Source organism: Haemaphysalis longicornis, unplaced genomic scaffold, assembly GCF_048455015.1.
Source record: "Haemaphysalis longicornis isolate Haplotype H1 unplaced genomic scaffold, Haemaphysalis longicornis Haplotype H1 scaffold_13, whole genome shotgun sequence".
Taxonomy (NCBI): Eukaryota; Metazoa; Arthropoda; class Arachnida; order Ixodida; family Ixodidae; genus Haemaphysalis; species Haemaphysalis longicornis.
In genome coordinates, this window is record NW_027526233.1 from 7670564 (window position 1) to 7696487 (window position 25924).

Genomic DNA, 25924 nt, shown 5'->3' on the forward strand with positions numbered 1-25924 from the left:
ATCATGGCCACACCGCCTGAGGATGTGTCACCACCATCCCCCTTCCTAAATACCATGTTAGTATGCAAGGAATTTGTGTGCCTGGAGTTTCAACGGGTTTCTTGGAGACATCCCACTTGGCTGATGGGAATGCAATAACTCATAGACATCATCAAGATTTTTAAGAAAGATTCTGCAGTTTCATTGGGTTATGTTTTCTCTTCCCTTTATGAAGTGTTCAGAGCCACTCGAATGTGATGTTTATGTATCGCCTTTCGGGGCTTGAACTCTCGGAGGGGTTTTTTTCGACCTCTTTGGATGTTTTGTTGAAGGGACCCGCTCCTTCCGCTGCGAGGAAGACAGGAAAGGTCCCACATCTATCTTGTCATCAGATTTGGGATTGGTACCCAGCGGGCCGGACACCCTGGAGTTGCACCGTTTTCGGTGCACTCCGTTCGAGCTCCGACCACCGAGAGCGTCAGGAGCGCCCCAGGTGTAACAGGCGGTGCGGCAGGGGTGGGAACTGCCGCGGATTCCTCCGTGTCCATCTCCCCCGTGCCCTTGCGTGTGCCTTGGGCCGGTGGAGAGGAAACAGTGGAGGCCGCGGCATCCCCAACAGACGTAGTTGCCACCACAGCCGCTGCTGGCTCAGCGAGCAGTGTGGGGGCGGGACGGGCCACCAGAGGCAACCCGAGGGGGGGAGGGCCGGTCTCGGTCTGACTCGCGGTACTGGGTCTCCGCCGAAACCAGAAGCCACTCCGCCTCCAGGTCAGCTGCGTCGGCGTACTTCCCGAGACGGAAACAAGCGAACCTTCTTCGCGCCTCTGAGAAGGTGATGTTTTCGTTGACTTTCACTCCAATGATCTGTTTTTACTCATTAAACTTTTCCCACCTCATAGAATAGGCAGCGTGTGGTTCCTGGGAGTTGACACAGGTGAAGTTCTCGGATTCACAATTGTCAGTTTGGTGGTCTTGTGTGGCACATTTTGCGCTCGTCAGTTTACCACGACAAGAGGGTGTGCATTGCCCAAACCGCTGACGCTTGAAGCAGCGGCGTGGGTTCGGCATGTAGAGTCGGACCAGATATCCCATGAAGCCTGCGTTGACCGACTCAGGAAGTTTTGAGCGGTCAAACGTCAAGATTATGTCTTTGGTTGGTATTATTTGTTCGCTTCGGCGTATGGTTATTCGCCTCTCACGGCCGTCACGCCCTGATCACGGAGGCCCTCGAGCAGATAGCCTTCGGTTTCACTTATAAGATCCCGATCACAGATCACGGCCTGGCAGCTATTAAGAGTTCGATGAGGCGTGGTCTTGATGTCAACATCGACCATGCGCGTTTGTGCGAGGAAGTTAGCGGACTGCTGTCTGTTGTGTAGCCTAATGAGGACTTCTCCCGTTTTGAGTTTCTCAGCCTTGTAGGACTTGCCGACAACACTTTAAAGACACTTGAAAACTAGAAACACGGGCTGGGAAGTGATGGGCTTTGCCTTGTCAAGAGATTCCATGATCAGAAAGCGCGACAAATTATCGGACTTTGAAAGCGAGATTGATTGCAAAGTACGAAAAGAAACTTTGGTGCGGCCCCTTTTCAGGGACCGATCACGCTTGGAGGGGGTGTTTCAAAATACCATATGCAATAGTATAAAAGCAGGGGACGGGGGAACTTCCTTTTCAAACCTTAGCCTGGTAGCTTGAGAGGTCCCTGAGCTCCCTGCCTGGTAAAGAGACAGGGAGCCCATCCGCCGGAGCTTGACCACAACTCCGACGGCCACCATTCGTGGTTTCTCATCCTCCACCTATAAACACATCGCCACAGTTGGCTACACCGTATGATTGGGGGCTGGGGGTCCGCGGTGTCGCCAATACCATCGCTAACTTTACTCAAGGTGCCTGGTCTGTGGGTGTTCTCTTTGTTCCCCTTCGACCTAAACATGTGCAGCTTTCCCGCTCATGGCAGTCCTTTCAACAGTGATTACTCTGCAATTTTTCAGCGAAATGAAAAGTTCTTTTGCACAGCTAATATTTGGGGTAAATACTTGTTTGTGCACAGTTTCAAGTCGCGCACGTTGCGTGACTGGGTTCCTGAGCCATGGGAACTATCCCATAGAAATGCATGGGGAGTTAGATTTGACAGCGAATTACACAAACAAATGATCAGAAACCTGAAATATTCTTTTAGCGTTTTAATCTTCACGTTGGCTTCTAGCGTTATGCCAAATATTATTTTCCAACAGTGGTTTTGCTAGGTTCCCGAGAGGTTGTAATTTTGAGCGACAAAGCTGGGTGTGATTTCATTCTTCAGTAAAAACAAATAGTATCACCTTTGCAAGTTATAAAGAGGCTTAATCTTCGTTCGCGTTCTGCCTAAATTCTATTATTCAATAAAAACAGATGCAACAACATGACGCATTCAACTCTTTAAATAGCCGTTTTCTTGTACTTACGTTGATATCCAGGTATACGTGTTCACCGAACCTCTTGTTGTTAAGCTCCGGTGGCAACGTCCGGTTTTTGGGGATAAGGATGGATGGACCATGAAGAAGTTCCTGGATTTTTACGTATCCGCGCATCCAGAACCACATGCTTGTTCCAATGGCCAGGAACAGAAGTTTTCCCACTGCCGGTGGTATCATTATGGCAATTCTTGTCTGCAAAACGATCGGACACGTATTTTTGGAGCTCGACACGATTTTGGCTTAGGGTTAACATAATCCAAGAATTCGCTTTTGAAACACACATTATCTCTTGGGTTGGGTGAACGTGCTACAGAAAAGAATGTTAAGAATGGGTCTAGATTTAAGGATGTTTACATACAGTTTCCGAGGCCCTCCTTATGTTTCAGTCACATTCATTTCGCGTGATATTATTTTGTCTGTGTGGTGCGTTCTCAAAGTCTTCTTGCTATCCTCGGCTAGTATATTAGGCTTTATAATAAACATTACAACGAAAAAATTCTCCATGTTTTATGCTTACAGCCAGTAGTTCTTATATAAGCCTGTGTGAAAGTACTTATTTTTATTGAATTTAATTCAGGTTTATCTTATTTCCGCACAGCTTTTGAGGAAACCACTTCTGTTATTCCTTCCATCGAAACTAGATATCTGCTGTCTACATGGTTGTTCTGTGAGTCCTGGCGCGAACCACTATTTCCGCATGAGAACGTGAGTTATGTCGCCTGCAGTGTCCTTACTTTGCCGATCACTACGCACTTGGACATGTTTGGCGTGTGACGAAACAAGGGTAGGCACAAGTTTTACGACGAGCGTGGGAGGAGCAATCCACCGGATATGTTTCTCGTATAGTGTAAAGTCTCTGGACACGTAAAGACGTTCCATGGCGACTGCGCAGGCGGAAAGTGGGACGCCAGCCGCACAGCGCTGACAGGAGACCCCGCCTACGTTAGAGAATCCGGAAGGTTTCAAACGGGGAGATGGTGTGACGCAGAGCCTTTCTCAAGTTGGCTCAGGAAGGCAGAAGTGCACATGTGCAAAATCATAAAGGCGGTTGGACCGAACAGTTTGGACGGGTGAGAAGAAGTTGACTAAAATATTATTTTGGAAAATAAAGCGGCGGGCGAAGGCACTACCCACCAGGACCACCAATGGGCACCGTGGCTCGTCGAGCACAGTATTCGTTGTTGCAACATTTACAGCCGGTGTGCTTGCGTTACGTATTGGTAATCACCAAGCTTCAATCGATATGGCAGAAATCGAGCGAAATTTTTAATGTGGCCGCATCAGGTAAAGTCTTGCCCCAGAACGAGGCTTCGTCGTAACACAGAGTGAAAGAATAACCACACAAACAAGAAAACTCAATAAATTCGGGTGTAAGTGTCACAAAGGGGGAATTTCGAAATGCAAGTCGACCTGCATTAGGGCCAAACACAAACTCCGTGCCCTACGTCGCTACTTAACCAAAGGGTTCTTATTGTCTGCTTTAAGACCATCGCCTGCTTTTGGGAGGGTGGCGGGGGTGTGAAAACTTGCTTGAGGCCTACAGAAGATGTTTAAGAGCGCTAATAACAGAAGCACAAATGTAGTTCCGGAAGACAATGTTAGCGCAAGACTAATAAAGGCGACGAAGAAACTAAGACCTGATCAGAACACGCAATAGAACACAGTCATGACAATGGTAATCCGAGACCGCAAGCGCACCACGTGAAGCCTGCATGGGCAAGTTGAGCATTGTGCCACAAGTTCCAAGGCATGGTTTGAAATATATAGTATAGCGAGTACTAAAAGGGCGATTGAAGTCACGTATTATTCACGGTAATACAGAGACGAAATTTCCGCCACCGGGTAGTAAACTATTTGATTGCTCCACTAAATTGATTTCCGCTGCCTATTTTTGCCCCACTGCATTTGATTAAGAAAAGTCCAGATCTGCAGCTCGGGTGAAATGTGGCCACCGAAGAACAAGATACAAGGACGCACAACATACTAGAGAATTGAACAAAATATGAGAGAAAGATGCTTCAGATGACGCAAGAATACACAAAAGGCCAGCGGAGAGGCGGCACGCGCTCCATAACGTATCACTCTAACTCCCACCAGACGGCTACTAAACTTTTGTTCGAGAAATTCCAGAAATTTGTCACGATTACATTTCAAACAGTTGAACACTATTCCACAGAACCTTTGCTCCTGTAATAACTGTTTAGGACTAAGCGTTTTCGTTTTTTAAGTTATTTTAAAAGTGTATCTCAGATCACCAAGCATAAGGTCAGCTTTGAGTGGCGGCCTTTTCGTATTTAATTATTTTTGTATAGTCGCTCTGTTTCAAAGCCGCTCTGTTTCAAAGCGTACAAAACACGCAAATGTTCTTTGCGGAAGGCATTCTTGCAATCACGTGGTGACGGCAAAGTGAGAAGCAATGTTTTTGTAGCAGCTGTAAGAAGAACAGTTGTTTCGCTACTTGTAAAGAAAAGTATTGTCTCAGCAGCTAGAATTGAATAACAAAGCTTTGAATACGATATACGACTCTTCAAATAAGTCCCCCGGCAGTGCAAAGGGAAAGGGGTATTGTAATATCAGGTATGTTTTTAAATTTATAGGAGCTACAAGTATCGGTGGCAAAAATTAATCAAAATTTCCAGAATTTATTTTCTCCGAGTGAGTTGCACGGAAGGGCGTAATGAGTGGATCTTTTTAAACGTGAACCGAAGTTTAGAGTATAATTGTTACATGCTGTGTGATTACGATGATAAAGGAATACTCCCAACTTCCGCTATGCATTCCAATTCGAGCTAAATGCATTACCGCAATTTTTATTCCAGACACACTAACACCATGAGTTGTTAATAAATTATTTTTGGGAAATCAATGAACGCGCCTTTTAAGGAATATACTTTCACTATACTGTGCTTTCTTGGGCGTTCGACACATATTCGTAGCCTACATCAGATGAAAACTGTGTACAGGTACAACTTCTTTGGGCGTTGGTGCTTGAACTGAGTAGCTCATTTTTGGAAGTCCCCAGGGTGATCAAAAACTTGTTCCTTCAAATGCGTTGGTAATGTGATGACTGCCTCCTAAGGAAAAAAAATTCATTGCCCTACGACTTTGTGAAGAAGGATCACCAGCAAAGCTGGTCATATTTTCAATTGGCGATTGAGCTTACTTCCTCTCAAATTAGCTAAATATATACTTGAAAGCTCCTACTTTTATTCTAGCTGGCAAACAAGAGGCTGTCCGTTTCCCTCCGTGTCTTAGGTACCTTAGTGTCTGCCTAACACGCCAATCCAAACGGTCCTCCAGGTTGGACAGTACTCAGGTCAGACTCCCGTCAGTAGAACGAACATGTCATTGGTGAGGGCATGTAGCCTATGCACTCGGGTAGCGCCCCCACTAACTCCCACCGCCCCACTCACGTGTCAAATGGACACTGGTGATCTGCGCAGGCGTAGGCTTAAAATACGCCAGGGCGAAGGGAAGCTTGCCAAGTTTCTCTTAATCAGGAAGGGATTCGGAAGTTCTCAACAATGTACGACAACATGGCAATTACGGTGGCTGCAGATTCTTCAACAGCAGATTTCCGTTGTTTTGGCACCTATTTCGTTGTTTTGGCAGTCATTCCATACAAGCATAGGTTATCGTACCGGGTAAAAATTATTGGAGCCACAACTAGCGTCAATGTCGTGTTTTCCGCACCTCTGAAGCTTAGATACTTGTGCAAAAAGAGCTACTGTAAAGACAAAAAACCACCTTGTGAATTCAAACACAGGATTAGGTTTGTTGACTGTGCTACGTGTGTAGTGTATGTCATTCCGTTAAACTAAAAAAAGATATACGTAGGCTAAACAAGGAGGCGTATCAATGATCGCCTGCGCGAACATGCGAACAATGGGAAAAATGCCAACGCAGGCCATTTGGCTATCATCTGCAGGGATTCTAAGTGCACCCCCCCCCCCCCCCCCTGTTTGGTAAGTGTTATAATATAGCGTTGAACAGGAACCAAATGACCCAGTGAGATCATTGAGGGCAACAAAATAGCACATGCTGGGGACTGCTGCGTAACATTCCCTCCCTCGCACTTACGTAAACGCAGATACACTTCTTAGGCCAAGACAACGGTTTATTTTGAAACCGCCATCGCAGTGGCACATGCCCTAAGAGTGTGGAAATGCACAGAGGGGAGGATGTGTTTGTACCTTGTTTTTTGGATGGGTGTGTATAAGAGAAAGTGGGCAGCATAAATTTGTAATTTCTTCTTAATGAGGTTTGTTGAAAGTGCGCTCTGTCTCGGGTCATTTCTCTCCAGTGTTCGTTACTTTTTCGCGCAATTGAAGTACAACCTATTTCCCGGTTCTGTGAGTGCCGTACCCCTCAGTGAACGGCACGCGCCCGTCGCACAGAAAGTTAGAAGTGCAACTACTGAAAAGGTCAGTAGCTCCGTTATTCCCCGCTTTCGCACATTGTGAAAGAGGCATCTGTGGCTGTGAGGGGGCGAGGGCTATAAATATTGTGAAAGGGGGGCCGGCGGTGGCGAGGAGGAGCAGAGAAGGGGTGCCGAGTAAAACGGGTTCAGCGGACTAAAAACAAGGGGGGAGGGTGCAGCCATTTCAGCTTCGCTGTAAAAATAGTTTTCTTTTTTAATAGGGGCAAAACACGTCAACAGTGAAGAAGGAAACGATGACTGTAAGAACCACAACACGCGACAAATAGGCCTCATTTATGCTCTCCACTTAGATTTGTACGGAACTCGGCTACGCAACGAACAAAAGATAAGCGGACACCTGAGCACTTTTATGCAGTGGCGAATGCCAAAGCATTAAGTGTCCAATTGAACCGTGCACACTATCGACGGGAACGCCATAAGCCCCTCAGCGCCCAAGAAAATGACGCTGCAGCGTGCCGAAATGAAACCACTTGAGACATATGTAACAGCTCTACCGGCTACCTCTGTACATGCCAATCAACTAATTTCTAATCTTTTGGTTTCTTGGGGCGAGATCTTGAAACACGCGCACCAAACGTTGCTTTTTGTCTTTTGGGGATTTTTTATTAGGAAATTTTCTATAATTTTTTTTACGCGCCCAGACTATCTCGTCTTTCGATGTGCATGTTTTAAACGTGTAGCATTAGCTTTCTGCTGTAGAATACGATGCCGTTTCCCACTATATATCTTGACGTGCACACCACCTTTTCTGCACAAAGTAATTTTCGCTCTGGTGAAATTAGCCATCACCGAGATAAAAACGACAGTTGAAGCCACGCATGCGCGAATAAGGAGCTGTGCATCATGGAAAGCCATCGCGAAAAATTCAGTTAATGGCAGTCTAACAGATTTCCGGTTCGTATGTTTGATCCACAAGCCACTGTGGCTCAAAAACTGTGTGCACAGTCTTTGCTTTCGCATTTTGTACCTAGGTTAGGAATGGTAAGCCTTTGCCATTTCTATGTCGTATTGCTAAGCTGATTTGACCTACTTACACTAAGCGATTGGATGGCGACTTCCTGCGAGGCTCCAGTACTTTAAATGTTTACAAGTTCTGTTTGAGAAAAACTCTCTCAACGGATTAGTCCCTGACCAATGTACTTCCCTTCTGCAGCACCAGCGACGTGCCACAAGCCGTCGTTCATGGGACCACCAAAAAAAGAAAGCTGTTACTTTCACAGAATCTGTTGCCGGAAAAACCACAATGTTCACCCTGTATGCGTGCAGGTAAACAAATGTGGGCACCATAAAAGTTTCCGCAGCGGAACCTCGAATCGCCGAGTAGTATGAACAAACGTGAACGTTCGTTGATACTTTACAATTTTGTTCAGACTTGTGGATGTTTGTTTTATGTCAGGTGGTGTTGTGTATCTGCCTGCCCAAGCCCGGCTTGGGACTAATGTGCTTGCTCAGAACATATCTTGGCAAAATTAAAAGTAAGGCAAAGGATGCTTAGCTGAAATCATTTCTTTAAAACTCTGCCGTAAGCGCCGCCAAATGAATTCGTAATAATGAATTAATAAAATGCTTACCCGATAGTGGAAAATAGTCCTAGTTGGTGGGAGCCTATGCTGGCCGTCGGCTTTGTTAGGAGCAGAACCAGGTTCTGGAAGACTACAATAAAATATTTGCAACACATGCGAGTTCTACACAATAGAAGGCATTTGAAATGGCCACAACAACGGCCAACAATGACTAAGAATCTCCCCTATAGTTCGTGAACGCTTTGAAGGCGGGACATAATCTTCTGAAGGGCTTGTTTTGTCAGAAACATTCCGAGGTATAAAGAAAGACAGAATACCGCTAGAGATGAAATTTTAAATGATAAGAAGCTGATACATTTTGGTTTGAGCTTACGTTCTCATAAAAAAATTGCGCCAATCTACCCCGTGAATGTGGTTGGAAAGCAAAGCTGTAAACGGCACCCATACGACGTCACTGAAATTCACTCACATCGCTCTACAAATAGTAAAACCAGAGAGAAGTGAAATGCACTAACTACACCATTTATTACTTAAAAAATATTCTTGGTAAGATCAAATCAATGCATGATGCATAAACGTTGTTTGGTTGAGTTGTATTGGTGTAGCACAAGAGTGGAAACTTTTTTATAAAATTAAAGTAAGCTCTAACCTGGTGTTAGACGATCGGACTACTCCGTCTCAGCGCCGCGGACGGAGGCGACGAGATTTTCGGCAGAGAAGGAGGAGCAGGAGGAAGAAATGCTTCTGTTCAGATTTCTCAACGGCCCAGAGTGAAGCCTTCGGGAGTGATTCCTTTTTCTGTGGAGCCCATATGCAGTCCGCGCGGCCTGTGTTCTGTCCACCCGCTTAAGCTGGGTAGGTAGAGAGGTCATGGACAGCAGCACCTCCAGCTGCTCTTGTGGGGTAGTTGATGGAAAGAGAGGAGGGTGCTCAGGGCCAAATTCGCTAAACCCCATCACGGGCGGAGTGTTCTTTCTTCGGAGCAAAATTTACATTCAACGTCGTAGCCATTCCGATACATCAAGTGAAGGCGCGTAGGCTGTGGGGAGGAGCCCGGAATGTATGAGTCGTAGGGTATTTTGTTGTTCTCTAAAAAGATCCGTGTAAGGCGAAGGTACGGTCTGTCTCAGAAGGCGATAAGGCTAGGTTATCTCCCTGAACGTGACAAGCGGGTGACTGTACTCGTGCAGCTCCATCGCATGGGAGGTAAATGCGGAGACTTGTTGGGTGGGCGTATTTGTTGCCCTCTATTGAAGCGTGAAGGGGTGTCCAGATGAGCTGTTTGGAAAACCGTTTGGAATGTGGTTTTTTAGCACGCGTAGTGCAGGTGAGGACACCCAACACGACTGGTAATTCCAGTAGGCTTTCTGGGAATCGGTGACTACCCTCCGAACCCCTGGTTGAGTGAGAGCCAAGGTGATGGCTGCCTCTTCCGCTGCCGTCATTTCTTGGGTCGTAAGCGAGGTACACGCAAGGAGGTTGGTTCTGGAGGTAGCCACGATTATGGCGTATTGCTGCACTCCATGTTTGGAGGCGTCTTTGTAGTTAACTGCATAATCCCCGCCGAGGGTGGTGTTTAGCGCTTGAGCCCATTCATTTCGGTGTCCCTCGCCATGTGAAAGGTGCATATTTCTAAGCAAAGAGAGCATCTTTGGTTTTAGTCTCCAAGAGTCTGGGAGTAGGTCAAGTGGAGTGACATTATTGGCTGCCCAGCCAATCTGGTGAAGCATGCGGTTACCCACCGTAGTTCTGAGTCGGACCTTCTGGTTAGAAAGATGGCCTTCTATAAGCTCTTCCACCATGTTGTAAAGCCCCGTGCTAAGCAGCCTCTGTGTGGAAGTACTCATGAGAAGTCCAATGGCCTGCTCGACCGCCTTTCTAATCATTATATAAAGCGTCTCTATGTCTTCCTTGACGAGAAGAAGACAGGGGGTTGACGTAAGTGACTCTCAAGAGGGCAAAAGCTTCAATTAATCGAAAGGAACCGGATTCCTTTAGGCCTCGCTTCTTGGTGGCAACTCGCCTGATCATGTGTATGATTTGATTAATGCTGTTTTTGAGGCGGTGCAAGGAGACGTCACTCTTGGTGTTAGCCTAGAGATGTAGGCCCAGGATCTTGATGCTGGGGCTTGGAGTGATGGCCTGGCCATCAAGCAGTATTTGAATGTATTCCTTGGTTTGGCGTGAGGGCGGACGACAAGGAGCTGCGATATTTACGTGAACACTGGAGGCCACAGGCTTTACCACATTGGCGTAAGGAAGTGAGATGCCAAGTGTGAGCATCCTTTATATTTTTGTAACTCTAAGCACATGAGCAAGGTGTGCACAGGGCCTCTAGACGGGCGTGAGTGGTCGATTGACGCTTTCACGTGGCATTCAGCGAGAACGCAAGGGGGAACCCGTAGATATGCTTGGTGAGTACACCACCTGTCTTCCCCGTCGTGGCGTGGGCTCGTAGCTAAATGGGTAAGACAACGGGCTCTCACTTTGTTGGTCTTTTAGTTCCAGGTTCGATTCCTGGCGGTGCAAGTAAATTATTTTGTTTGTTTGCTGGAGTTTGCTGGTGACACAAACAGTCGCGAAGGTACCCTTGGGGGTAGAGGTAAAAAGCTTTGCTTTAAAAACGGCTCAGTAAACCGCCCAAAGACCCGACAACACGCTCAATCGACGAAATAACGTTACTAATCGTAAACGCCCGCAGTATACTAAATAAAGCACCAAGCCTTGAACAACTACTGCTTGATCAAGAGCCACACATAGTCGCCACCACGGAAACGTGGTTGACGCCTGGTATCTCAAACGACGAATTCGCTCCCCCGGAGTATGCTGTAATCCGGAAAGATCGTCCCACACGTGCTGGTGGTGTGGCCCTGCTGATAAGCAAATCGATTCCTTTGGTCGTGCTTCCCGTTGTTATGGGCGCAGAGGTGGTATTCTGTAAAATTCATTGCGATAGAATTAGCATAGTAACCGGGTGCGTTTACAGAAACCCCCCATAAGGAAACGAATGCATTATAGCGATCGAAGAATATCTTCAAAGTCATGCCCAGAATTCTCGACTAATCATCATGGGGGACCTTAACCTTCCCGACATAAATTGGAACAACATGCTGTACACGTCACAGTCATCGGAGACACGTATTGATTTAATTTTAAATTTCAATCTACAACACATCGTGCTAGACCCAACACGTATCAAAGATCAAAGAAAAAGCATACTCGACCTTATATTGATTAGTGGCCAGTTCCAGTTAAATATAACAGTCGTCAATGTCATTCCGGGGATTTCATATAACCGCATACCAATCTGTCAGCTCCAACTAGGAAATGACATAACACCACGTTCATCAGTAACTACTGTACGAAATTTCCCTGGAGGTGATGATGGTAGCATTGTAACCTACTTAGCTCACGAATTTGAAAACTCTTCAAACTTTTATATCCATTCAACGACTGATGTAAATCATCTATGGTCGTGCTTCAAGACTATTGTGTTCTGCGTTACCCACGTTGTCCCACTGTAAACAAAAAGGCAAAAAAAACATATTCCTTGGATAACCCGCGAAGTTTTACACGCAAAGCGAAAATTTAAGAGGCTACGTCAAGCAATCAAAAAGAAATGCAAGAATCCAGTAATCGCATCTAACCTAGCACGTGCTATTACAGACTTAAAAAAAGCAAAAATAGCCAAAAACAATATTTTACTCCAGCGCTTCCGGGTTACATAAAAAACAACCCTCACCCATTCTGTAAACACTTTCGCCCTGCCACTGAAACAAAGTCGGTTTAGACGATAGCGATAAAACAAACCAGGCTAATATCGTCAACGATTATTTTCAATCTGTCTTTACTGATGACAATGGCACCACTCCTACGGCCATGCCTACAGCCCGAATGCCCGTTTAACCATTATTTATAGGCGACACCGAAATTCTTAATCTTCTTTTAAACCTAGACCCGAAGAAAGCCAGTAGCCACGATGATATTGCAAATGAATTCATTTTCCGATACGCAGAACTGTGCAGTAAATACCTCGGCACTGACTTTCTGCGTCCTTCGGTCGTCTTTTGTGTTTCCGTCCTCTATGTGTACTGTATATTTCCTGAAGGCTATAGACCGTCTATGTCCTGCGAGTGTGCCCTACATTGAACTTTCGCCACTGACTTTCTGCGTCCTCCAAGCATCCCTTGAGTTTCCAACCTTCACATTTCCTCCAAGCGACCTGCAGGTACCCATCCTCCACATTCTCAGCACCTTTTGAGTTCGCCAATGTTTTGATAAATGCTGCCAGATCCATATGGGTCGTTTTCAATGTCTCTACATTGGCTGAGTAGCTCAAGAACAACTTTGTATATTATTTTGTGGCATCTGGGACTGGGAATGCCAACTCCCACAAACCACGCTGCAAAACAGTGACAATTCTTTTGCCACTTGCATGTTTATTGACCTTATTTAGCCACCTGACCCTGGGCAAGCATTTAGGATAGAGAGCCAGAAATTTCTTTTTTACCAACCCCGAACTCCGAGCAGGTGAAGGCTGAAAAAAAAAAGAGTGAGTGCGGCAAAAAAATTATTTCTTTTGCAGGCAACAATAAGATGTTAAGGTCTACATAAACACACAATATGCACACATACTCGCATATATTGGATAAAAAGTCTTCATCAGTAGCCATTTCAATTCATCTAAGCAACTTGTAATAAAGGTCTACGTTTGCACTGGCAAGATGTTGAAGTCCTGCTTAACATTGTGTAGAGATAATGTGTTCTGAAAATTCGCCTCCACAAGCAGAGCGTTTTAAGAAAACAAACTCTGAAGACATGAAGATATAACAAGAGCAGACACGTACCACACATAGTTTATGGCCTGTTCAGAATGCATAATATACTTAATACTATTAACGTAAAGTTATAAATGGGGAGGTGTCAACACAAAATTGCAAACACTGCAAAATGTAGAAAATGGGAACAGTTGCAACCTGGGCATATGCTGCATGTACAGCTTACTGTCGCTAAGGCTAATGCGAAGAAATTCTACATTTTTCTTTCCATCCTACACGCCCAATGGTAGTGTCCTAAAGCTGAAGATGGTAAGCTTAATTTCTTCGATGTCGTATAGGGACCGGGTGGCCGTTGTATGGCACCACCGCCGCTTCAGCGAACTGCGTGCTCGTGGCGATCCGCCCGTCAGTGGAATGCCGCTGGCGGCCACCACCGCATAGTTGTGGAAGGCTTTCTGTTGTCCTGGTGCCATGCAGCTTTCAAAGCGTAGATAAACACACAGGCTTTTAAAGCAAAGCTTTTTACCTCTACCCCCCAAGGGTTCTTTCGCGACCGTTGGTGTCACCAGAAAACTCCAGCGAACAAATAAAACAATTTCCTGGCACCGCTGGGAATCCAACCTGGAACTAATAGTCTAACAAAGCGAGCGCCCGTTGTCTTATCGATTTAGCTACGAGCCCACGCGAAGGCGGGGAAGGCAGGTGGTGTACTCACCAAGCACATCTACGGGTTTACCCTATGCGTTCTCGCTTTATGCCACGTGACAGCGTCACCTGACCACTCACGCCCGTCTAGCGGCCCTGTGCGCACATTGCTCATGCCCTAAGAGTTACAAAAATTGAAGGAAGCTCACACCCATGCATGCCATCTCACTTCTAGTATGTCAATGTATTAAAGCCTGTGGCCTCCAGTGTTCACGTAAAAAATCACAGCTCGTTGTCGTCCGCCCTCACGCCAAATCAAGGAATACATTCAAATACTCCTTGATAGCCAGGCCATTGTAGGCGGCCGATGAGCGGAGCGGCCGAGCCCACGTTTATTGCGGTTGCGCTGGCTGCGCCATGGTCGGAATCGAGCGAGTAGAACCAGGGTGCCGTTCCCGAGGGGTGCCGGGTGCCGAGTGTCGCGTGTCCCTCCGAGCCAGCTGACCAATCTGTTGATGATGATGGCGGCGCTGAAGACGATGATGATAGTGGCGCTAGAGGGCTCCCCCCCCTAGCGCGTAGCGCGTTATGAGAAATGTGTGAAAACTATGTACAGTTATGTACAACACCGGTCATCAGTAATATTTGTCCGCGGTCAATGTCCTTACACTGTCCTAGTCGGTCCAGGGAGGGCGTTCGGTGTGTGCATGTCTCTCGGGGGGCCTTGCCTGGGAATGGCGCAGAGATCGCCGGCAGCAACGGGCGTCCGGCGGTGCGTAGACTGCCAGGGGCGGCCAGAGGTACAAGAGATGTCCCATGCAGCTTGAGTGCGCTGTCTTCTCCATGAAGCAAGCCAAGGAGCCGGGAGAACACTGCGTTCGAGTGTAGTATGGCTCCATCGCGTAGGCAGCTTTGTCGTTGCACGGAGCACGATAACGTGTGCGGCGGAAGCGGCGCACTTCACGTCGCTGTCCGGCACGTGCAGGGTGGTGCAGAGACTGTGTTCGCGGCCCATGTCGATGGCACCAGTCTCGCGCGAGTCGCTTGTGGGTCCGACGGTGGCTGGGAATCGGAAGGGTAGTCAAACGTGCGCGCTGAGCATACTGGCTAGGTCGGCGTGTACGTATCCTTGTTGGGCGTCGTCCGAGTGCCGACGAGGAAAGGCATTTGCGCGGTGATTGTTTTTGGCGTCGCCTACGACGTCGCCTGCGGTGGCGAAGCTGGACTGCAGGAATGAGTGCTAAATCCAAGCTCGAGCCGGCAAAAAGGGCGTCTTGGGCACATGTGCTGAGGTGCCACCCTTGCGATAGTGTGCCGACGTCCGTACGTGGCGCTGTTGGGAACGCCCTTGTCTCGAGGTCACTTGAGGTACTGGTGCCTGTGCCGGCAAGCGAATGTGCCGCTGGAGGTGAAACCCCGTTGGAGTCTACCCCGGGTGTAGATGGCGGTTGTGTAGGCGACTGAGGCGGAAGGGAGGTCGCCGCCACGGTAGTGGGTGGCTCACCGCTGCCTGCGCGTAGGGTGGTAGCAGCGGGCGTGGCGGGCGGTGGTCGGGGGGCGCCTGTGAGGTCGTTGGCCACCAGTCGTCTCGTGGAAGGTGCGGCTGGAAGCTCGAGATACGCGCCCATGATCGCAGACCCGTCACCTAGTGAGGGTTTGGGTACATGGGCCGAGGGCGGTGTCGAAGGAGGATTGATGCTGGTAACGGCACCAGGTTCTGCCGCGATTGTCGTCTGCCGGGTTTTCAGTCCGTAGTGGCTGAGCACAGTGTCTTTTAAGTTGTCATACGCGGCAGCTGAATCTGCTGAATCGGCAGCTGAATCTGCTCAAGGAGGTCGGCAGGCAGCTTCTGTAGTGTCACGAGGTAACTGATTTCCGAGGACCAGATGTCATTTACATAGAAATGGCTCTCTAGGATGATGAACCATGCGGCGTGGTATAAGATGGAGTCAAACGGAATAAGGCCCGGTAGCTCTGGAAGGGCGATGGACGTTCGTCGCGTGCCGTTGTCCGCATTGTAGCTGGGGAAGCAGCGGTGCGATTCCATGGCGAAGCCGCTAGTCCGGGTCACCAAATTGTAGGCGGCCGATGAGCGGAGCGGCCGAGCCCACGTTTATAGCGGTTGCGCTGGCTGCGCCATGGTCGGAATCGAGCGAGTAGAACCAGAGTGCCGTTCCCGAGGGGTGCCGGGTGCCGAGTGTCGCGTGTCCTTCCGGGCCAGCTGACCAATCTGTTGATGATGATGGTGGCGCTGAAGACGATGATGATAGGGGCACTACACCATCACTTCAAGCAACAGCATCAAGATCCTGGGCCGACATCTCGAGGCTAACACCAAGAGTGACTTCTCCTTGCAGCGCCTCAAAAACAGGAATAATCAAATCATACACTTGATTAGGCAAGTTGCCACCAAGAAGCGAGGCCTAAAGAAATCTGGTACCTTTCGATTAATTGAACATTTTGTCCTCTCGAGAATCACTTACGTCAAACCCCTGTCTTCTTCTCGACAAGGAAGACATAGAGATGCTTTATATAATGATTAGAAAGGCGGTCGAGCAAGTCATTGGTCTTCTAATGAGTGCGTCCACTCAGACGCTGCTTAGCACGGGGCTCCACAACACTGCGGAGGAGCTGACAGAGCGCCATCATTCTAACCAGAAGCTCCGATTGAGCAGAACCGCGGCGGGTAGCCACATCATTCACCAGAGTGGCTGGGCTGCACAGAATTTCACTCCGCTTGATGTACTCCCGGACTCTTGGAGACAAGAAATAAGGATTCTCTCTTTGCTTAGAAATATGAATCCCTCACACGACGTGGGTCACCGACAAGCACCACCCTCGGTGGGGATCATGCAGTTATCTACACAGACGCCTCGAGATTTATCTACACAAACATCGAGGGAAGCAATACGCCATCATCGTGGCAACATCCAGAACCAACCTCCTTGCGTATACCTCGCTTAGGGCCCAAGAAATGACGGCAGCAGAAGAGGCAGCCATCACCTTGGCTCTCACTCAACCAGGGGTTCGGAGGGTAGTCACCGATTCCCAGCACGCCTACTGGAATTACCAGTCGGGTTGGGTGTCCTGACCTGCACTGCGCGTGTTAAATACCACTCCCCAAACGGTCCCATTCAGTTCATCTCTACACCCCCATCACGCGTCAATAGAGGGCAAAAATACGCCCACCCAACAAGCCTGCGCTTTTACCTCCCGTGTTAGGGAGCTGCACGAGGACAGTCGCCCGCTTGCCACGTTCAGGGAGATAACCCAGCATTATCGCCTTCTGAGACATACCGTATCTTCGCCTTACCCTGACCTTTCCAGAGAACAACAAACTACCCTACGGCTGATACAATCCGGGCTCCTTCCCAAAGCCTTCGCGTCTTCACATAATGTATCCGAATCGCTACGACGCTGAATGTAAATTTTGCTCAGAAGTAGGAACACTCCGCCCCGTAATCGGGGTGTGCGACTTTAGCCCTTAGCACCCTCCTCTCTTTCCGTCAACTATCCAAAGAGCAATGGGAGATGCTGCTGTCCAGGCCCTCTCTACCCACCCAGTTTCAGCTGGTGGACAGAACACAGGCCGCGTGGACTGCATATGGGCCCCACAGAAGAAGGAATCACTCCCCAGGGCTGCACGCTGGGCCGTTAAGAAACCTTAACAGAAGCATTTCTTCCTCCTTCTCCTCCTTCTCTGCCGCAAATCTCGTCTCCTCCGTCCATGGCGCAGAGACGGAGAATTCAGATCGTCTAACACTTGGTTGAAGCTTACTTTTATTTTATAAAAAAAGTGTCCACTCTTGTGCTCCACCAATACAACTCAACCAAACACCGTTCATGCATCATGCATTGATTTAACCTTAACAAGAATATCTCTTTGAAGGAATAAATGGTGTGGATAAGTGCATTTCACTTGTCTCTGGTTTTACTGTTTGTAGAGCGATGTGAGTGAATTTAAGTGACGTCCCATGGGTAATCGTTATGGGTGCTATTAACAGCTTTGATTTCCAACCACATTCACGGGGTGGATTGGCGCGATTTTTTTTTTCAGTTCGGTAAATCTTGAAACTAGAGGCTACCTTTATGTGACATGCCAAGTGTGTGATTTACGCCCATACTCAGTAATTACCAATAGCAGACTACGCTCAATGCGCCAAGCTGTATGTCAAGCTGGCAGTGCAAGCCCGTTCCTACATGCAAATGTTTCATGCCTGCATGTAGTTTGGCGATTCGAGGCATTAATTGCAGCTAAATGCACCTACAAAGCCGATGTGTGCAGCCGATCCAGGAACGCTATGGCACTGGCCTTTGGCAGTTGAAGAAGGAACGGTGTCATGCACAAGTGAACGACAAATTTGGGAGTGCCCTCGAAGATTCTTCCCCCCCCCCCCCTTCAGAAAAAAAAATTGTGGTAGATTCAGTAACTTCATTAACTTCGGTAGAAACGTGTTTAATTTCACCAAAATAAGCCTAATACAGTCACCGGGAATCGTTTACAGAATAAATACCACACGATAGTAGAATGTTGTTGCTTGCGGTGAAAAAGCATTGCTTTACAAGGCTTGGTTGCTGGCTAGTTGTAAATGGATTTTCAAAAAACAATTCCTGCGCTAGTAAAGGACGAGAGACAGGTGGGTGCCAAAAACCTAACCTCAGTTTCACGACTGAATGCTGCGGTGATGTTTTACGAGCTGTCTCCTACGCTTCAAAACTCATGCCCTCCTTCATCTAACGACGGTGATGGTTTATTGGAAAGCTTTCTAGTGAAATTTTCTTCGTTGCCTTCTGGATTTAAACTTTGATTAGGTGAGCTTTGATTGTGACCAGCACGCAGTTTGGTCTTTTGATTGCAGTGTCTTTCACTGTTACCCTTTCCATTCTATCCCACACGAAGAAAGCTTCGCGTTCCATCATCGTCGTCGTTACAGGGAAGGCTGGAGGATTTTTCGGTTTCAATTTGCACGCCCATGCACGCCTCTCCAAATCTTAATTGCTTCCTGCGTGTCGGAAATGCATCTGTGCTGGAGGACTCGGGCTAATGCACTCCTATTTGACAGTCGCGCGCTTTTGGTTTCTTCACAAGGCAATTCACGATTTTTTGGTGCCCATCAACGAATACTGAAGCATTAAAAAAGACAAGCTGACAATTAATACTGCCACATTTTCGAAATATCGGTGCCAGCATTTATTCAACGCAGGTGGTAAAATTGGAGGGCAAGGGGGATGGTTTGTAGCTTACGCTGTCTGGTGGTTGAATAACTGGCTTTTGATAAAATGACCACTACAAATGTGGGAGTTCCACTTCGGCTGCCAGGCTCCCATGCGGTCACAGTGTCGCTCACCAAAACTGAAGGCGCAAAGCTCACAGTTAAATGAAGAAAGTGTAAACTACCGCGACGTTTCCATAGCCACACGGTGATCGATCTCGTATGTAAGTGCCTTTCTCTTCAACGAACACTTATCAAAGTATCCCATTCTCAAGGCTGGCATGGAAACCGTAGTCATTGAAACCAGTGAAGCTAATTTAAAGTGGTTGAAATAAATACTAACATTAGTAGTTTTATTCCTTCTCAGTTCACGTGCAGCCAGGCGCAGAGCGCTGTAAAAAGCGATCATATCAATGTAGTTCATTCCAAAACTTGGAACTGTTTAACAAGTTTATGTAGCCGTTACAACATTTAAGAAAGGAATGCTAATAGCTTCATTCTTTCCCAGGTCGGGTGAAGCCAAGCCTAGAGTGCTGCAAAAACAGGTCGTCAGGGCAGCCCATACCCAACTTTATAAGCGTCCATTAAGTTTCCGTAGCGGTCATTGCATCTCATAAGCTAACACATCTGTCTAGACTTTGTTTCACCACACAAATCTACACCCAACACCCCCAAAACATTCGAAGCACCCAAGCAAATATGAAAAAAACGACAAGAGGCTGCGTAGTCCAATGCACCGGCTCCTTCCACTAACAAGGGGAGCGCCGAGTGGTGGCGCCACCCATCCAGCTGCCCGGTACCTATAAGTTTCATTCCCATGGTGCTGTGAAAATCAAGCACCAGCACTAAATAATGCCATGTCCAGAGTCCCTAACAAAAAGACAAACATGCTAGCCAGTTCGTTGTCTTTCTGCTGTACCCAAGTACGTATCAATCACCAGCTTATACAGAGGAGCCTAGTTCAGCTTTAGTATTCGGAAACACAAGTTGAATTAAAGCAACGAGTAAAATTAACAAAAAATGGGAGAATCCTCAAGGACAAACTTACACAGGACGGCTTGCAACCTGTTTCTGTTTCTGTGCGTTACAGGTTTTGCCATGGAGTGAGGAGCCGGCCAGCTCCTGTGCTGTGAAAACTACACGCAGAAGGTCCCGGGCAAACCTTGTGGGCTGGAGGGCTGCGCTGCTCTTAATCCTGGCCAGCAGGGTTTGTGGCACGAGCATTCATTTTCCTGTGTCCAGCTGCATAAAAAGAGTAAAACCCGTAATCATGTTTATCCCGTAATCATGTTTAACCCGTTATCAGGGTCTACCAGGAGCAAAAAGGACAGACTCGAATGTATAAATGGCAGAGGGAACAACATCATAACAAGCAGCAAATAAAATGGCACTGATGATCATGAGCTTTTGGAAATTGCGTATGCCTCACATTATCAGTAGTGCACTCGCAAACTAATTTCGAGGAATTTTTGGAGGAGCTAAAAGTTCACAAAAGTTGACTGTTCCGCTGGTTGGCACCATAAAAAACGGTACACATGGTTGTACTGCCTTTTGTCCCATTCACGTTCTGTCGGTTCAAGTTCGACTTTGCCCTAGTTTCCCTTGCGCCAGAAAAATCAATCATAATCGTAACCATTGTTCCAAGTTGAAGCACTGTAAAGCGACTATCTGCGCGAGATGCTGAAAGCATCTAAGGGCTTATACAGGGGCTCCGTAGGCAAAATATATGTTTGTTTTATTAAAAAAAGTTTGTCCCGACAACAATAACACCAATTTTTATCCGAAACAACTAACAATCAATATATTAAAGACAACATACAGAGCAGTCGCGACTCCCCATCCACTTTATGGCGATTTCTCTACGATGTGGTAAAATCTTGTTTGACGATTGGCAGCCACCAAAAAACAGGACTGGGAGTTCCATCCGACTGAATAACTCGGATGCTAATGTGCAGTTAACACACCAATAACCTAGCATCAATGCTGGCCAAGGTTGCACCACTGAAGTGCAAAATTTGAAAGTTCGTGCCTTTTTTTCAGCTATAAAACTCAGTTTGAGCCTGGAATGGAGTCGATTGAATTGCCAAGAACTAGTTCTTTCAAACTGGACAAAGTTGTATTTTGTCTAAACTTTTCCGTTACGGTGGGAAATGAACAGATTTTTAAAGGTCTAAAAAAACATTTCTTCTTCTAGAAACAATAGTTAGGCACTGATTAAAGAAACACAAAATGCAGACGATTTAGCGCTCTTTTCAATAACAGCAGTTTTTGAAATGTTCGCATACATCATAGTTGCAAACAAAATATCAAAATCAAAATTCTTGTTAAGTTGACAAAAAAATTCTAGAAAATCAGTTGTGTAAACAAACCATCGCTAGTAAAAAAAATTCGAAGATAAATTTTGTAGAGAAACATTTCAAAAACACGTCCAAGAAAAAAAAATTGGCTTGCGGGGAACAGTTTGCCAAATGTAAAAAAAATGTTAGCACGTGTGATGCCCCAGCTACGCAGTGAAGCCCAACCTCTAATTCAAAATGCGCAATTTTGGGTTGGATTTTGTTTCTCGGTGCATGGAATTACTTCACTCATGTAATGTAATCCATAATATGACTTTTCAGTAGTAGTCATATTCAGTAAATTCAGTATATCTGGTTCATCTGTAATAGGCAGTAGAAGAAAAATCCCCACACACGGTCTGTAGCCACCACACAACTACCACACTGAAAAAAGCTGTCAAAGTCATTATTAATTGATGGAACGAGGACGCTACCCGGATGCGGCAAAAAAGTAAGAAAGACATCAGGAAGTTTATCGCCCTCATCTGTTCCTTATTTTTGTCCCATCTCTGCAATGTTCTTATGTTTTAATATCATTAAGGTACCCCAAGGATGCCAAAATGGCTTTTCATGTTTTCATCTTCTCTCAGACTTAAAAATCGAGATTTTCATGCATTTCACCATCGTAATGAACTTCACTTACAGTTCATGCAGGATAGATCGAAACACGAGGCAGCGAATTCTTCTGGTAGAACACAAGGTACATCACAACGTACAAAAAATTGGAAGATCAAGTAGTAAATAAGCTTCGAAAATTCGGTGTTATAACGCTGCGAAATACCCGCTCTGACAAGACATGACACAATTTCTTTTTTGGTCGGTGGAAGAAAGGCACCTTCAGTTGTTTCTGGCTAAAAAATAACTACATTCATGGCAATCCTTACAAGGCTTTCAGCCATACAATAATGGGACAGAAGCAACCTCACACTGAGGTAATGTTAAACAAAGCCGGTTAAATATCCCTAGGTGGTAGAAATTTGTGGCCCCAGGTTTCAAATGTGCAAGCATATTCTCTGGTCCAGAGGGTGCGAAGGGTTAAGGCTTTTAAAGGAGCTATGAAGAGACAACGCAACTTTGGTTCATTAAAAGGATTGCTTTGTTAGAATCATACTGACAACATTTTAACGTAAACTTCACTCAAATAAGCTACAAATGAGGAACAAATGGAATAGCCATGCGACCAACTAGCTCATTTCCCGCCACAGAACCTGTCATATCAGCCAGATCTGCAGTTGGCGGAGGGCGGCAAAAGCAAATGCAAATTAGGCGGAGCCTATAAGCTTGCCGAACGAGCCATTTTCACTTAAATTGAGAGCACAATATTTTTACAGTAGTAAGAACGGTGGGACAAACAGTAGAAGTTAGGAAAGCACACGTAAACATAGCAGTACCTATGCGTACTTCTGTTGGTACTGCGCGCACTCCGCTTGGTTTAGCTGCACAGGACTACGTGGCTTTGGGCTTACGACACTGTCCGATTGACGCAAGCAACAGTGTCTTTCTTACGTGACCACATTTGTAGAGCGAGCACTATGTTTCACGAAACGATTTTCTCCCTGAAAAAAAAACAAGTCAGGTTTAAATACGGTCAAAATCAAACCGAAAGCAGAAATCGGCTTGGCATGGTATAATGGCGCCATCTATGTTCACTAACGGTAAACAAGGCTTCTCAATCGGCTGCAGAGCGGTCGCTTCCTGCGATGTCATTGCACACCACGAATATGCACGATTTAGTGGGAGAATAAGAAACCGTAATTTCAATTAAATAATTGCTTAGTGAATAAAGAATCGTTTGCATTCGGACAAGTAATAGGTGCACTATAACACACGAAATCTTTCGAAAAACACAAACATTTATATTGTCTTCATGGCTCTTTAAAATCCTCTCAGAGGCACTCAGCGTGTCAATACCACCAAGGAGTAGGCAAGTTGAAATGCTACCCGCCGCGGTGGCTCAGTGGCTAAGGCGTTGCACTGCTGAGCACGAGGTCGCGGGTTCGATTCCCGGCCGCGGCGGCCGCTTTTCTGATGGAGGCGAAAAGCAAAAACGCCCGTGTGTACGAGATTTCGGCGCACGATAAAGATCCCCAGGTGGTCAAAATTAATCCGGAGCCCTCCACTACGGCGCGCCTCATCGCCTGCGTTGCGTCGGCGCGTTAAACCCCCACAATCAATCAATCAAGTTGAAATGCTGACGAAACGAAAAAACGGGATGGCAAAGGAGCACAGTGGGAAGCCCACACCGTGTTTAATCTTTTTTGCACCGTGATTGTACGCCCATCACATGCATGTTTGTAAGAATCAACCTGTTGAACCCATGCTCTACACGTTACGGTCAACACAGTCTATGCAAGCCAGCTACAAATAACGTCACACCACACAAGCATTTCTGTCTGATCATGTCTATGTTGGATCAGCCGAGGAAGGTGGAAAACTTTTTTGCATTTAAACAGTGAAAGCTGCCCTGTGACTGCACCAGCAATGCAGGTTGGAACAGCATGTTTTAAAGCTGCGACGTCTAATCAAGCATCAGGTCAAATGTTCACTGCCTAAAGAACTTGTACATGTGGTACTACTTTTAAAGTTGCTAACAATGCTTAAATGTTGAAAATTCAACGTATAAGAAACTTTAACGTATTATAACTACAAATGTATTGCAGCCTCCTTGCATTTCCTTGCCCGTAAACGAAAACTACCTGTCAGAATAATGCCAAGCTGCCTATGTCCTGTAAAAAATATACTGTGGGTCAACTGCCTCCTCAAAAAAAAGTCTGGGAGTGGGCGCCTTGTTTTAGAACCATTAATGCAGTTTTCTTCTATTTTTCTATGCAACACGCTTTAGCAGTCGAATCCACCCAAGTCAAGCGGCGGCCGCTGGGCCGTCAGCATGATAACATTTTTGTTGCCGGCAATGGCAAAGGGGTCGATCACTCACACAGCATACTGGCCGCCGCCCCTAGAAAATCATTCATGTGACCGCGCCGACGCAGCCGGTAACTTACGATAAAACGAGCGCGGCGAGCAGAACACCAAGCAAAATACTAGAGAGAGAGAGAGAGAAACAACGTTTTTTATTGTCCGGCAAAAAGACGCGGCCTGAACGTCACGCTGGACGGCCACCCGGCGCTCGCTACCTACTCGCACCCAGCCTCCGAGGAGAACGTGCTGTCGGCCGCTGGCGCTCGAGAGCCTCCAGCGCTTGCTGGACGGCCTCGCGCTGGGCGTCGTAGTCCACACTCGCCACCGCACTCGCTAGGCGCGGCGGCAACGCGTCTGTGACGCCGTCCTCTACTTTGCATTTCCACAGCATGTGCGCCATGGTGGCTCGGTCCTCGCCACACACCGCACACACGTCACTGGCGTACACCTCTGGGCACACATGTTTCGCCACCACCGGTGTCCACACCGCTCGCGTCTGTAGCTGCCGCAGCGTCACCGCCTCCTGTCTCGTGAGCTTACGGTGGGGCGGCGGGTACGTCCGCCTGCCCTCCCGGTACCAGTCCAACACGTCCTTGTACGAGGCGATCGGCACCACTTCGTCGTCGTCCTCCGCAGGTCGGGGGCTCGGGCTCGCGCCGCGACTGGTGAGGGCGCGCGCCGCCCGGTCCGCCGCCTCGTTGCGGTTCTCGCCCGTGCTCACCGGGCCAATGTGTGCCGGAAACCATTTCACCGTCACCGGCACCGCTCTGTGTCCTAGGGCCCCGCACACCCTCGCCGCGCACGGGGACACGTTGTCCGTCGCAAAGTTCACGATCGCACTCCGCGAGTCGCTTATCACCGTCGTACACCTCGGGTTCGTCAGCGCCAGCGCAATGGCCAGCTCCTCCGCATGCTCCGGGCTCCACGCCCGCACGCTGCACGCCGTGCACAGCTCCCCGGAGGTCGCTGCGACCACGGCCGCCGCGTACGTGCCCGGGCGGTCCGAGTACCTCGCCACGTCGACGTAGAAGGCTCCGTTGTCCGACGCGTGCGTGGCCGTGAGAGCTTTCGCCCTCGGCAGTCGACGCTCTCGGTCCACCTCGGGATGCATGTGTCTCGGGATCGGCGGCACCTGCAACGAGCGGAGCAGCCCGCACGGCAACGGCGACCGGCCCACACTCCCTTGCAGCCCCCCGCGGTATCCCACTCTTTCCAGTATCGAACGCCCCGTCCTAGTTCGCGCTAACCTAGCCAGCTGCGTCGTTCGCTGCGCCTCGGCTATCTCATCTAGCGTGTTATGCACCCCCAGCTCCAGGAGTCGCTCTGTGCTCGTGTGCGTGTACAGCCCCAGTGCCGCCTTGTATGCTTTGCGTATAATCGCGTCCACCTTCTGCCGCTCCGCCGCCTTCCAGTCGTGAAAAGCCGCGACGTAGGCCACGTGGCTGACCGCAAACGACTGCACCAGCTTCAAGAGACTGGCTTCTTTCATCCCCGCGTGCGGCGTCGACACCTTCCTGATGAGCCGAACGGCCGTAGACCCCTTCGCGTCCAGCTTCGCAATTGTCAGGCCGGTGTGCCTCAGTGCATCGATGTGCAGCCCCAGCACCCGTAGCGTCTTCACGTGCGGGATG

The 25924-nt window shown here is 47.8% G+C and overlaps 1 protein-coding gene across 4 annotated transcripts in view; it reads right to left on the reverse strand.

Moving 5' to 3' along the window:
* LOC144164231 (epoxide hydrolase 4-like) overlaps nucleotides 1-8783 on the reverse strand; it is an 85871-nt gene extending 77088 nt beyond the window's left edge. For all 4 annotated transcript variants that reach the window (XM_077694750.1, XM_077694753.1, XM_077694751.1 and 1 more), the window contains exons 1-2: nucleotides 8451-8783; nucleotides 2427-2630 (exon numbers count right to left, since the gene is read on the reverse strand). In XM_077694750.1, the coding sequence (XP_077550876.1) occupies nucleotides 2427-2615 (189 nt within the window). In that variant the 5' untranslated portion in view covers nucleotides 2616-2630; nucleotides 8451-8783. The remainder of the gene's footprint in view (nucleotides 1-2426; nucleotides 2631-8450) is intronic.
* Nucleotides 8784-25924: the final 17141 nt, after the last annotated feature.